General features: G+C 37.4%; 1 protein-coding gene across 3 annotated transcripts in view; it reads right to left on the bottom strand.

Moving 5' to 3' along the window:
- The window catches only part of MYOM1 (myomesin 1), a 79398-nt gene that overhangs the window by 48348 nt on the left and 15571 nt on the right, over positions 1-15479 (bottom strand). For all 3 annotated transcript variants that reach the window (XM_014938514.1, XM_014938515.1, XM_014938516.1), the window contains 8 exons: positions 13436-13646; positions 11563-11720; positions 7426-7518; positions 6406-6494; positions 6194-6256; positions 4450-4614; positions 3717-3878; positions 528-669 (listed from right to left, as the gene is read on the bottom strand). In XM_014938514.1, coding sequence (XP_014794000.1) covers positions 528-669; positions 3717-3878; positions 4450-4614; positions 6194-6256; positions 6406-6494; positions 7426-7518; positions 11563-11720; positions 13436-13646 — 1083 coding nt within the window. The remainder of the gene's footprint in view (positions 1-527; positions 670-3716; positions 3879-4449; positions 4615-6193; positions 6257-6405; positions 6495-7425; positions 7519-11562; positions 11721-13435; positions 13647-15479) is intronic.

Here is a 15479-nt window from a genome sequence, read left to right as displayed (position 1 = left end):
TTCTGCCACAGCGTTCATATTTTTAAAAATTATTTCCAATTCCCATTGTTGCAGAGAAAAACACATAAGTGTGATCTGCATGAAGCTTGTGAATCTAAGATCTTGGAAAACAACAGCACCCCAAAGAAGTCCAACTGCCTTTGCAATAATATTTTGCTTTCTGGTACATGTTAACTATTTGGAACGTGGCAGGAGAACACTGAGGCAGAAGGAGCCACAGTTGCCCGACGATCTTGTGAGCTACCAAACTGCAAAGTCCCGAGGCCCCTCAAGCCTTATGGGAAGCAGCGAGGGCTGAGCTGCACAGAGTCTCACAGAATCCTTTGTATGGAGTTAAATGAAGTGGGATGTAATTATTTCCATGAAAATTAGATCAGGCCCAGCCAATCTGAAACAAAAAAAGTCATTCTCTTCCGGCCAGGAACAAGAATAAAAATAACAATGACCATTTTATCTCATGCTCTTCAGTGTGCTTTTAGTTAGCATGAGCAGCAACACAAATTCTCCAGTCCAGCGTGCTCACTGACCTGTCAATGAAATATCCGAGGATGGGGTTTCCTCCATCGACAGCGGGCTGCTTCCAGGAGACAATGACATAATCTTTGTTGGCATCTAAGCACTGCACATCCAGTGGTGCGCCAGGGGCTCCGGGGATTTCAGCATCAGCATCTACGAGGATTTTGAAATGTAAACCACAGTTCTTTCACAATTATTAATCTTTAAGGACAGAACTCTGTTCCTACTGAGCCAAAAAAGAAATTCCATTACTGGCCTCAAAAAGTATTTGTTTTTATATTGCCAGTGTTTTTCTAGGTTTTGGTTTCCTCTTTGCCACATTTACAAATGCTTAATATGTTACAGCATACTGTAAATGTAATTCACCTAGGCATTTTAAATAAAATTAGTAACATGCATTCTGGTTAGGTAGCTGCCAGAGACATAGCTAAACTAAAAACCTGGCAGACTATATATTTACCTGCTATTCTACTTAGGAGAAGAGGCTGATATCTTGCCTTACAGCCAGGCAATAGCTGAATCAAAAGTATTCACCCATTGGATATATAACACTGAATTAAATATCTTATCTCCACACATAGTCCTTCATTGTTTGTTTTGGTTAGCTATGAACTGCAAAGGTATCAAAACCTTTTGAAGTCTAATTATATTACACATTCATTATCATTCTGGAATATAACCTTCATAAGGATGAGCATATTGTTCCTTTCAAGTGTTTATCACAAATCCGGGACTGCTGGTGTCAAAGGGCCTTGACTCCAGCATCAGCTTCTGGACATATCTTATCGAAAGCTTTAAAAAACAGAGCACAGTTCTGGGCACTGGGGAATTTTACTATTTACACAGACAGAGTCTGATTTGTGAGATGAGGTCATTTTCACGTAAAGAAAAATAGCCTTTGCAGGAAGATCATATGAAAGACTTCCCAAGAAGAGAGGTCGTTTTGCTGCAGAATAACATCAATTTGTACCATTACATGTAACATTTTTCAAGCCTGCTACTTCAAAAGAAGACCTGACTTTGATAAGAAAGATGTATATACCTGAAGAAAAAAATATTTTGATAATAGGTATTATTCATACATCCCATCTAAAACCCAGACTTCTTAAAAAGGTTTGATGTTTCAAGGCACTACAGGATTTTGTATTATAATATACAGTAATCTATTTTTTATGCTTCTAGCTTTCAGAAAAAAATGCCTTATTAGTAAATGCCTTATTAAGTAAAACAGTAGTCTTCAGGAAAAAAACTCCACACCTTACACTGTGTCTTCTCTTATAGGCAGAGTAGCATCACATGGAGCTTTTGAAGCTGTGCCAAAGTTACTGAGTTCAGGTTCTAATTACAGCTAACTTGATACATTTTTAAAAATGATAACGTACAGAGTAAGCAATCCAGTTAGCAGAACAAAATAATAAGAACATTAAGAGGAATAACAATATGTCTTCAGTGATCTCTGTATGAAAGGTTTTAATTGCCCATATTTACTGCTTGACTAACATGAGACACCACAGCTTCTTTCCAAGACGGTCTGGGAAATAGTTGGGGCAACCAAGATTGCTGATCAGCCTCGGGGAGGCTAGAATTTCACCCCTGATGGCTTGCTGACAAGTGCTGACCTGTAGCTGTGGCAGAAGAGTCACACAGGCTCTCAAAGCCCATCTAAAGAGCTAACACTGAGAGCCTGATTAGTGCATCGCTCCCCTCCACCGATACACGGGGATTTCTGCACGTGACACAGAAAGACAAATACTTGTGCTTAAATACCATAGCCAGCCACTTATAGCAAATTTGCCTACAATTTAGGAGGAGCAAGGAGGAATATACTAGTCAACTGAGACTATGGAGACCATTTAAGTAGGAATGTAGAACATAATTAATCTAATTAGAATTTGGCAAACACAATGACTGGCTAGTAAGATGCTCTGGTGAAAGGGGTAGTGGGTTCACAGTCAGGTCATACCTGTGCTGCTAGAAGATGTAACAGGAACAAGGACGATCATTTATTTATATGGCAGCACAATTTAAAACACAGCAAGAAAGACAAGTCCTATTCCTCACCCCAGATGCTCATTTCAGGAGACTCTTTCTTCAGGTGATGAAAACATCTGCTTCTGTCGTATTTTCTGAGCAGGCTGTTATCTCACACAGCTCATCTGGACTTGGCAACACAGTGCCATTCTGGGCATGGTCTCAGAGCCAAGAATTTCCAGAGCCTTTTGAATTAGCATTTCATGCTTCAGCTGCTTTTAGCAGCTGGGACAGATATAGAATCAGCATGCAACCTGATAGCCATGGCTCCTTTTAAAGAAACCTATCTCTAATAGAAATTCAAGGAATTCTATTAGAATAGCAAACAACACCCAGAGAAATTATATTTTAATTCTACACTTTGCTGCTTTACTTTAGAGAATCACAGAATGGTCAGGATTGGCAGACAATTCCAGAGATCACCTAATCCAACTCCTGGCTCAGAGCAGGCACATCTAAAGCTGGTTGCCCAGGATTGTGTCAAATCAGGTTTAGGATTTCTTTCAGGATGGAGACTCTGCAGCCTGTCTAGGTAACCTGTTCCAGTGTTCAACTACCCTTACAGTAAAAAAAAAGTGTTTCTTATGTTTAAATGAGTTTTCCTTTATTTTAATCAGTCTCCATTACGTCTTGTCCTGGCACTGGGTGCTACTGAAAAGAGCCTGTATTTTTTCCTGCATTGTGTTAGGTTAATGGTTGGACTTGATGATCTGAAAGGTCCCTTCCAACCTAGACAATTCTATGTTTCTATGATTGTGCATTAGAGAAAACCCTTCAAATGGTGCACAAAAGCTTGATCAAAACAACAGTGCAGTTTGAGTAGCAGTGAGGTGGTTATAAAAATACATTTTAAAGTTTTTATGTAGATTTTTCCTCTTTATGACTTATGTTCAGTACTCTTCATAGCCTGAAAATGAGAAAGAGTAGTGAAGTTACATCAATACCCTAAATCTCCTCCTCAGAATGTTTTCTAGCATGTGCATCAAAGCTTGAAGCATGCCTTCAGTTTTACAAAAGTAACAATTGGAAGCTATATTGCTAGAACTTATTAATATAAACGATTTATTTTCTTTTTATTGGAAAAAAAAGGACCTAAAATGACTTAGACTGATTTTGTCAGCATTTTCCTCATTTCTATAGTGACTTTTGTTCACAAGACAATACCCTACCTCGAACAAAGACATAACTGCTGTACTCTTCATAGTAGTCTCCCATCACCACTCGCAGAGTGTATAGACCTTCATCTTCCTTGTTTGCATGAGTCAGTGTTAATGAAGCTCGCTCCCCGCTCCAATGCATCTGGACCCATTTGGATGGTGTAATAAGAACACCTAGAAATTAGAGAATGTCATGATGAAAACTAGTTGGATCTACTGAGGAATAGATTCTGAATATGTAGAATATATATATTGGAAACACACAAGAGACCATTCTTATTATGCAAATTTCAGTCTTTGAAGACAATAATAAATTACAGTTAATTCTGCTTTCATGCCAATTTTGTCTTCGTTTTCAAATTGTAACTTCAGAGAGCAACAGCTTTTATCAGCTCTTGCACAACACATTTGTGCAACTACTTAAGAAATGTCTTAGCATATAAATAAATAGTAAAAGCTATGTGGGCTATGATGGGCTACATAGATGTTGGTGCTGATTGAAATGCTTCTAATTTAATTTTTTTTAAGAAAGAAAAAATCCCTAGAAGATGTTTTCATGTGCTTTGTCTGTTTTCTAATTGTGGTACCATTTCAAAATGCTAATTAAAAAAAAAAAACAACTTTTATTTTATTACTACTCAGAAATCTGAAAAAGTGATGATCAAATCATAACATTCACTAGTGTTGAAATAAGCAAAGATTTATGTGAAAGAAGTTTATATTTCTTATTGTCAAACATTCTCACCATTTCTGTACCATTCGATGTCTGGTTTGAAGCGCTTGATGTCAGGATTGATGACAACTGTGCAGCCCAGACTCATTGTCTCACCTTCTCTCCCAAAGGCTACATCAAACTTGTCGACAAAGCTGATTTCAAACCTGGAAGCATAGCCATGAGGGCTAACACCAACTGGAAGAGGGAGAAAAAATCTGACTGTTTACTTTTTCTTTCCTTTTGTGATGAGAGTAGTAAGTAAAAGTACCCAATGATTATGAACACAAGCTCAGGTAAAATTTAATATATAAATAGAAACAATATATATTCAGCCATCATATGCAGAGGTAATTGCAGTGTCAAATAATGCAATGCCTTACTATCACAGAGAATCAACAATTTCTGTAGTCATATAACTCTAGTTCTTACAGCTAGTTCATTTTATCAGCGAGAGGCTCCTGCAGAATTTCATTCCAGAATTTCCAAAGTTTCAGATGCAGCATTTTATCATTTTATCATAATGTTTGTTTTATAACTTAAACAGACTTCTCTTTATGATTAATGATCATAAATAGAAGGTCAAGCTGATCTTTAGCTTATATGGCTCTTTTCTTTCCCTGTTTTAACTCTTTGCTCCATCTCAGGGCAGTCATGTATCCACTCAACCTTCATTTTTATAAGCTAAATAAGACCTGGGGGGAAAGGGAGCACTTAATATAAAATGAGCTACCCAGGCATTCAAGTAGCCTATTTCTGTGCTTGCTTCTGACTTTATCTTTTCTGATGTGTGACCCCAGTTATGCAGTATTCCAGACAGAATATCCTAAGTGCCTTACACTTGTGCTGCACGTAATGGCACAGGGGCTTCCATATTTCTTTCGAAAACAGCTCAGCTGACAAAAACCTAGGGTCACAGTTTCCTTTTCCACAACTGCCCTACACTGGTAACTCACAGTCTTCCTGTGATCAATGAATTTATGCAGGTCATCATCTTCCTTTCCCATTACCAAGTGATAAATCCCAAATTATATTAGAAACTTGTGGCCTTGCATTTTGTAATGTGGTGCATAATCTTGTTTCTATTATTTCACAGCTTCAATATATAAATGACATCTGGTATGCCTTTTCAGCATATGCCTCATTCTATTTGTGCTGCTATAATAAAAGAAATGTCTATAAGTCTCAGCTGTCCTTCCATGCACTGCAGCCCTGGGCTAATTCACACACATTGCACGTGTGGGTGGATTGTCTTACCATTTCTCATCATGGAATTATCTATGCAATACTGTAAATCACTTCAAAATGTGAGGTTTCTGGGAAAAACAAACTACAATTTTGACCTTGATATATCCAAAATATTCAAATTGGCTATTTGATCTTTTCTATGCATTTTCGCAATGCATGGAATCGCATAGCAGCACACAAGAACGATTAAATCAACTATGCTACTTATGCACATGCACCCCCTAGGTTTTTTTCAGACCATGTTTTGCAAGAGATGAAGTGTTTCTCTCCATGACAGATTTTATTCCACAGCCAAGGGCAATATTAAAAGGATGTTTCTTATATAAGCAAATAGCCAGAGATCCAGAAGGCAATGCTGTTTTCTCCTATGGAGTGAAGCTAACATCACCTGAAAATGTAGAGCTCAGTGCCTTTGTAAATCAGATCTGCTTTCTTTTTAAATAATGCTATAAAATATTCTGCTTAGTCATTTGTCATGATGTCACAACTGTAAGTGGATGTGTCAAACAAACATAATATTGCAACTTACAGCCCATAGGCATGGAAGCAGTTCCGGCATGCAAAAGACTTGCATCAATGTCTCCTTTGTACCCTAGACAGAAAAAGAGCAATTCCAGTCACTATCACCAAGAGGTAAAGGCTCTCTGAGCCACAAAAATTAAATTGCTAATGTGCATCTTAAAAAAACAAAACCAAAAGCAAAACCAAAAAAACAAAAAAGGAAATATTTTGCAAACCTACTCTTTACCACAAGGGAAGCATAAACCGAAATTTCTCCTTTTACATTCATAGCAGAGGCCCGATACTGAGCAGTGTCATCAAAATCACATCTGAAATGATAGAAATTATTAGACATGGCACCCTTTTACTCCTTGGCATACACTCTCCCATGTTTAAGACCAAAAAAACCCCACCAAAAGCTCAGAAGTCTGTGTAAAATCTGTAAACAAGAAAAAGCTTGGGAGACAGACACACTGGACACTGGACTGATTATAGTCATTAAGTTTTCCTCAATGTTAAAACTCCAATGTTTGAAATACACACACTGTTTTCAAATATCACTTGCAGATTTGAAATTAAGAATAACATGGAAGTAGGAAAAACTGTCTGAAAATATTTGTCTAAGTTATCTCTAATTTACTGTCTCCTATGGAGAGACGCATAATGTGAAAGCTTTAGAAATGGTAGATATCATAAAATATTTTCAAAGGGCACCTACAAGTATCTGAATTGTCAAATCTAAATTGTTGCTGATCGTCAAATTAGGTGATTAGATCTCATGTTTTCAATGTTTTTCAATGTAAAGTGACTGCAAAAATTTCCCATTTGGAGGATGAGTACTCTTAAACATCTTTCTTGTGCTTGAGGACATCTCATTTCTGTTTCTTATTTCAGTAAGAACGAGGAACTTTGCTATATTTGAAAAACAGTTAACTCACATATTTTTACCCCAAACTAGATTTTTTCTCATGTTTAACTGTACTCATGCAGCAGACAAATGGAAAAAGTAATCACAAACGTCCCACATGTTTCCAACTCAGCCATGAATATAATAATAATCCAGATAAATTACACAGGTATATTGCATATCCTGTACTGAGGAAAACCAGAACTGCTTCAACATCAAGCAGACAGCATTCACCTCAGCTGTGCAAACTTGACATGTCTTACATCCCCAAGAGACGTTCACATTTTGCAGGTTTCAACCTATAGCAACATTTCAGTTTAAGCTGTTTGTTAAATTATCTCGTATTCCCTTACTCGGTAATCTCCAGTGAGTGCAGCCCATATCGACTTTCAATGATATACTTGCCAGGGTGAGTCTGTACATTGATGGGCACGTTGTTTTTGTACCTATGGAAAAGAAGAGAAACAGTATGTCACAAATGGATGTGTATAATTATATACTTTAAAAGGTTACATGCTTGGTGTTTGAGATGATAGAACATCAGTTTCTGCTTGTTTCTCCTAGATAAACTGTAGTCTAATTTCCTGGAAAAACATTATTAAGACAATCTTAATATTAAGTCTTTCTTTTTGACCTGCATCATGTGAATTTTATTTTCTAATTAAAAGGAGAAAATAGTATTGAAAAGCGTGAAAACCAACTTATATTACCATCAATTTCAGGTTACTGCTTGTAAAGGAATCAAAGAACCACATGAGCAACATCTAGGAGTTTTGTGAATCACAAACAACAAAAATTCTGTAGCATCCTTACCTACTAGCTATTGTACACACTTTGCCTGGTTTGCATACTTCATCTACTTTTAAAAGCTGCATATTCACAAAAAATTTCCAACAGAAAATTAACTTATTTCTGTTACTTGCATAGCTAAGTTGGCAGAAGCCCCAGTGCAAATGGGGTTGGACTGGTATGAAAAAAAATGATGGTAAAGTGCATTGCAGCAGGGGATCTGGCAAAACCTGTGCTACCAAAACCACCTCTGCCTTTACAAGTATACACTATGAGTGTTTTCTGGTACAGGTATATCTTCGGGTAGGAAAAGTTTACTGCTCAAAATTCTCAGTATGTAATTTGAAGGAATGGACCAGTATTGCTCAGTAGTGAGCTGGCACTGCTAATTTCAGAATTTATATAAGCAGCTTGAGACTCATGGAGGGAGAGTTCAAAGGTTCATGGTAGATTCTTCCTCACCAATAGTTGCATTAAAAGCCACTCATTCTGGAAAATACATGGTGTAACCAAGTAAATGTTCGAGTGAATTCTGTCTTAACTGGACATTATTAACATGGAACAAACTAGCGATATGAGTGTTCAGTACCTTTGGGATTGATATGAGGTCTATAAAGAAAGTGTTCCCTAAGATAATGTCCTCCTTTAGCATAGCTTTCCCTGTGCTCTGTAAGTTGCGGGTATAAGGGAAGTGGAGATATAAATGATGATAGATAAAAGCATCTTCATCTCTCACTTTGATGTAGCTTAAATAAACCTTTCTCTTCATAACTCATAACAGATATCTGGCCAAAGAGCTTTGTTTCTTCATTTCGGATTTTAAAGGTCAGCTCTCATGATTTTCAATCAGGAAAGGGAACTGTTCTGCTGTCAATGGCATGCCTCACTTCATCAAACAAGTCAGCAATAAGCTATTTGATTTTTACCAAGAATATTGTTAGTTTAATATGTCTCAGGATGAAGCTGTATCCACAATAAATCTGAAAATTGCCTTTCAACAATTTCAGTGTTGTGGAATAAGGAATATTTCCCTGGATACAAATATTTGGGCAGAGTAATACACTGGGATTTTCCAAGTGCCAAAATGAGCAAGGATCATAAATCCTAATGCTTTTCACGCTGATCTTCCTCTCAGCAAGATGTCTATGAAAGGAGACTCAATGCAGGGCAATACCCTCTATTCCAGACTTCAAACAGTTGCAGAGATACCTGACCTCATTACAGGTCTCCTACTGCATTATCCTGACTTACAGCAAAGAATAATACATGGGTCCACTAAGAGTAAATCCATTCGCCACCACTCTTCACCTCATCTGTGCAATGGTGCCCCCCGGGCTGGTATGCCAAGGAACATCTGGGCATCTTTATATTCCATGTAGTGGGTCAAATAGTTTAGAAAATACAATAATGCCCTTGGTTCCTAATATTTTCCAGGGAATACGAAATCCTGTGAGAGGGGACTTGACTCTGTAATTTCTTTAACTTTTCTCTAAAGAGTCAGGTGACCCTTGGAGCCTGTTTTCAGGGAAGTGACTTGCATGTCATGTGGTGCTACAGAATGCAGAAAGAAGCTGAGTCAAGCAGCAGCAAGAAGACTTTCACATCTCTTGTCTTCATTATCAGGTTAGTAAAAAATAATTGATTCGATTTTGGCTTATTGATATTAATCTATGGAAAGAATAGGGCTCATATGTTAGAATGACCATTTGTTATTTCTGGAAACACAAATTCCAGAACAGCCGAGTCATTAGCTAATGCTGGACTGCAACCTCCCACTGTCATTATGCACTGATAGTTTATGCTTTCTGCTACTGGTTTCAAATGTCCTGGGTTTTCCATATGCTTTTTCCAAGGGAGTCAGAACAGCTGCATCACACAGTAAGGTTTCCTTTAGAGAAAGTTCATGGAGCTTTATAATTTTTCATGCACAGCATGAAAAGGTCTCCATTGCTCATACAAAGAATGACTATTTGGAATACACGACTGACATTTCATTAGAAATGCTGAATGGGAGCTGACAGATCCAGGTCAGCGCTGTTCTGCATCTCAAAGCAAAGACACCTGCTGAAATGGTTGTGAACTCATTTTTTTTTCATTTTTTCCATTAGTAACCCGTGGCAGGCTGAAATCCCTTTGGAATTCAGATGTATGGTAAAACGATGTATTAATTTCCACCATCCACATTTAGCACTTAGATGAAAGGCTGGTTCACAGTGAGAGCAAAGGCAGACAGCTGAAGGCTTGGTTTAAGCACATCAGGTTTGGGGGATAAGATGAATCTCAACCACAGTGAAAATGGCCCAGTGCTTGCGTTCTTGGATAGGATTCATGTTACAGAGCTGGACTACAGCCATGAGGGTAGCTGACCATTCCTTAAGTTCAGCTGAGACCAGACCCAAAGAGTTTATCTGGAATCCCCTCCAGGAGGAATGTCAGAACAGGGCACTCACAACCCTTACTCGAGGGGAAAAATGTGTCCATGCAGAGCCTGGCTGTCAGTTGTCATTGTCTAAGGAGAGAGACCAAGGGATTTCGTGGCCATCAGCTCTGGCCTATTAATGTACCTAACCTCTTAGGACTACTTTTTATCAAGCCCTGAGATAGTTTTTTAAGACCTAAATAAACACAGAATCCATTAAGAAGTTCAAGTACTAAAATGCAAAATATGAGTACTACTTAACATCGTGATACAGTAGATGTTTTCTGTCGTCTCCAGAAACAGAATCTCAGTAGGACTTCTTCCTAATTAATGCTTAATGCTGAACACAGGCTTATCCTTTGTTCATTTTATAAACACATACATACATTTTATATACACATTCTAGAAGAATCTTTTAAATTAAATAATAAGCATCAAGTCTGACTTTATGTTTGAAAAAAAGCTATTACCTATTATCTTAACAACATGATGGTATCTGTGTAGCATGAAACAGGTAAGAAAGGTCAGCTTAATATATAGTGAGACAGTAAAGCTTCACAAGTCACTGTTAATTAAGCTAAATTCAATTCCAGTTGGGGCAAACTTTAACCCAAGAGCCAAATTAGACCTTCAGCTATGACTAAGAGTATGTTTTGGAGTTCTTACAGTAAAGATTTAGACCAAAGAGCATTCAAGTAAATAGAAAGTTTCCAATAGACTCCAAAGCTTTCAGAAGATTTGGATGGTCCTGGATCTATCTGCAGTGTTTGACTTCAAATAATTATGATGTGTCTGCTATGAACACCCTGCATCATGAGATTTCAGTTTCATGGAGATTCAGTACTATAACTGCTCAGCAGCCAAGAAAACTAGCTCTTAACCAAAACATGCCTTAATGTTTCAGGAACGTTAGTGGCATTTGTAGACTAAACAGAAGTATTTGGAGAACATTATTTTAAAGATAGCACTGACAATAAATTAAACTGCTGTTTTTCCTTCATCAGCAGACAAAAAGAATATATTGGATGTGTCTATGAAAAAAATAATCTATGTATGGAAGTGGTTGTTACACAAAGTATTATTTTGCTGGTTGTTACACAAAGTATTATTTTGCCTTTTAATATTTTGCTTTACAAGGTGACTTGAAAGGTGTTTGATATGCCTCTATACCTGATTTTTTTTTTAATGAACTTGTATCTTTCCTGAAAAAATACCACACTCACTGAGATGACCTCAGATATTGGTTATGTGGTGACTTTCAGTGATAGAGATATAAACTTACCATGTAACACGGGGTGCTGGCCAGCCAGCCACAGAACAATTAAATTTGACATTTTGCTTTTCCCAGATAGTGTGAGAACGAGGCTCAATAATAAACTCAGGAGCATGTAAAAGTTTATCTTGATTCATCTTTTTGTGGAATGCCTGAGTCTCTTCTAGCTGGAAAAGAAACATTGGATTATAAACTCCAGCAGTTGTAAGTGCAAACTATTATATGTTAAAATCATATATTTTTTTTAAGAGCAGTAAAAAAATATGCAATTTGTATTTAAAAACCATATAGACATACTTAATGTATTTGTCTCTCCTGGACACAGAAAATAAAGTTTTCATCTTCAAGAAGTTCTCCTTCTAAAATAGCTAGAATTTATTTTATTTTTTTCCCCTATTCTAAGTAAAATAACTTTCCACGTTTAATTATTTTTTAAATACAGAGTGAAAGGTGAAACAGGTCTGAAAGTTAGATGACTTCTGTCCTTTTACTTTAATGCAAAATGGTGTATGCCTAGATCATCTCTGACAGACTGCTCTCAAACCTTTCCTGCTGATGGGTTCTATCATCCTCCCAGGGTAACTATTTCAACTGCTTGGCTATACACAGAGCTGGAAAAAATTCCTAATGCACTATAAATCCTGCTTTCTGCAAATTAAACTATTTATTTTCCACCCTAACTTTCACATATATGGAGAATTACTGTTCCCTGTATTAAGGTTATTAATAGAAGACAGCTTTCATAATTCTCTTAGTCTTTTATAAACTGTGCAATACCAATTTTCCTTACAAATGTTGTTTTTCAGCTCTGGACAGGTTCTTCTTGTCCCCAACATTCATAATACAGTAACTACTTGTTATCAGAGGTTCTACAGTCCCCAACACAATTAAATAACTACCTTATGAGTGTTAATGACAATACTTTTGTTAACGCACTCTAGAATGGCATTTGTTTTTATACAACAATGGCTGACATTAAATGAACTGACATTAAATTTGTGACCTCTTATAACTCCCAGATTCTCCAGTACTTCTATCTAACCAGGCATTTCTTGTTTAATTGTTCTTTTCCTTCTGTGTATAGTAATTTTCATTGGTTGTTATCAAATTTCACCTTCACTGTTTCTCAATTTTTGAGATTATTTTAAATTTTTACCTTGTCCTTCAAAGTGTGTACACCCTTTCCAGCCTCATGCCATGAGGTTATTTTATAAGCATATTACCAATTCTTCTACTCAATACATTAAAATATTTGCTAAATTAAACATATTTGCTGTTAATATATTTTGCCAGCCTCATCATAACATACTTGTAACTATGCTCTGATTATTAATTTTAAGAAGTTGCACAATGATATCAAAGCTACCCACAATTAGAGATTCAGTTCCAGATGCCTTTGGCGACCCTCTGCCTAATATACACCCTGTCATTAAAACTCTGGGGTAAACACTTAGGACAACCTTGTTCCCAGGCTATAAAAATCTGGAAATTACCCCATCACCTCTGTACTGTCAAGATAGATATATTGGCACCTTTCTTCCCTGACAGCAACCGCCTCATCGTTCAGGTGAAGGCTCCTGTGCCATTTAACTAAGTGTTGACATGGCCAAAGAGTGTTCTTCCTCCCTCTCTCCCATCACAACAGAAGCATTCCTGGTGCTTACCTCAGACACTGAACCTCCTTTTTTAACCATCTGACACCAAGATAACAAAACATTAAGTCCTTGAATAGACTTACATTGAAAATACTTTGCTTTTCACTATCATTATTGTATTTGCCCATGGTGCAAATCAGGGCCCTGTTGTGATAGGCACGTTACAGACACCAAACAAAAAAGACCCACACTGTTTACAGCCAAAGTGTTCATTTCTACTCTTTTACCGTTTTCTTCAGGGCCATACGTTCAGCAGACTCCCTGATTGCTACTTTCCGTGATTTTTTTTCATGGTGTTCCTCTTCAGAAGTCGACTTGGCCACCTTGCTGACGCTAACGCCTTCACCTGTGGCAAAAAGGTTCCTCTGGGCCACATACGCAGCACTTTCTTTAATTCTTTCTTCTTCCGTGTCTGTGATCCCACTGATATTCACTTCCCTGAAAGAATTTTTAAAAAGCAGAATCCCATTGGAAAATGCTAAGAACATATTCCATTTATACTTTCTATTAAATTAGCCAGCTACAGTGGCCAATAGTCTTTCATGATGTATTTCTGCTGTTACAGTCTCATATGTATTTATTTAAAGCAGAAACAAGGAAGGGTACTGCAGAATTACTGAATATTTCACGGCCTAAAGTCATGGGCATTTTCAGTGCCTCTCTGTATAACTATGCCATACACATTTTGAGTTTAACCATCATTCTGCTGTGATTTGATACCTCCATCAGAATAGAGACGAGTGTAAGGCACACCCACAGATCCGCAGTTACTGACCTATGGCTGCAGCATTCATAACAACACTAACAAGGGGGCAGGAGATAATTGTAGCTGTGTAACAATGTCCTTGTTTGTGATTTATACAAAAAAACACATTACTGTGTATCAAAAAATGTCCCTTTATTCATAGGAAACTCAATCCTCTAATGTTTGTAGGGTAACTGTTCTCGCAAATGTTTTCAATAAGATGATTAAGGATTTTCTTGAAGCATCCTCTTCAGGCATCCCATAGAGGTGAGATGCTGAGAACAGTTACTCTCAGTGGGTCCAATCCAGTTTCCATATGCATGGGTGGAAGCACCATTGCAGCCAATTGTTTTGGCACTGTCAGAACTGTCAGAACATTATAACTGCTCTAGTGGTGCACAGACAATGAGAGTTCCTTGACTTAAGGAGAAGCACTAATGCCCTTCTGCTGAGTTTAGTTACTTTAGGGTAACATCAGATGGCACAATGAAAAGAGGTTCTGTTTAAGTTCTCATTAAGTGCCATCGTGCAAGCACCATAGAGAAAGCAGCCTCTCTTTACTTCCAGAATGCAATCAAGCACAGCCTTACTATTTTATCATAAAACGCTTACTACTGCTATAAAGCAAAAATATTTGGAAGAATGATTTTTTCCTGTTTTCTTTGAGATTGCTAATACCATGCATTTGATAGCACATCTAAACACTCAAGAAAATTTGGATTTAAGCCCATACTTAACTGTCCAGCCCCTTATTTTTGGGTTATGAAGTCAGTTTGGTGGGATGAAAGACAGCAAAGCAGTGAAAAGTGCTGTAAACTTAATTATGCATAAAAACTGTTTGAAAGACTGAAAAACTTAACAGCATAGAGCTCTGACCTCCCTCGTGTTCAATCTCTGCCTTGAAGTTTCCGTGTTTCAGGCTGCTTTAACAGGATGATCCTTAAAAGTATTAGTGGGATGACTGATTCCCTTCACCTGGGCACATCAGCTCCCCCCCAAAATACCATCTGAAGCTGCAGAGTTATGGCAGAGATTTCTAAAGACTATTTCAAAATCTCAGTTGAATATGAATTTAGCTGTCCACATTCAGTTTAAATGAATCAGTGGCATTTTTCTTCAAAGGAAAGCTGCCATTATTTCCTCCTTAATTACAGTAGTTAAGATCTCAGCAGCTTCACAGTATGGACCCACTCCTCAAGGCATAAAGCATCTTCTGGGAGTGATGAATATCCTCAGACTAATATAGGACTCAGCCTAGTCATCTGCAGTAGTGGTCCCTAGATGCTTTTGATCAACAGTATTAAATATTTAGATTTGCTAATCATTTATTCCTGTTATAATCTTTCTAGATCAAAGAGAAACATGTTCCCTGAAATGATGAATGCATCAGAAACAGCACGCAGTGCCATTTAAGAATGGGTTCTGCAGTCAGATCTCAGGGGTTTCAGTAGAAAACAGTTTTCAAACAGAAACAACAGGATCAAACCCCAAATGGCACACCAAAATATCATTTAAAGGGTATCTTC

This window comes from Calidris pugnax, unplaced genomic scaffold (genome assembly GCF_001431845.1).
Source record: "Calidris pugnax isolate Ruff unplaced genomic scaffold, ASM143184v1 scaffold13, whole genome shotgun sequence".
NCBI lineage: Eukaryota > Metazoa > Chordata > Aves > Charadriiformes > Scolopacidae > Calidris > Calidris pugnax.
This window is presented reverse-complemented; position numbering and strand designations above follow the sequence as displayed.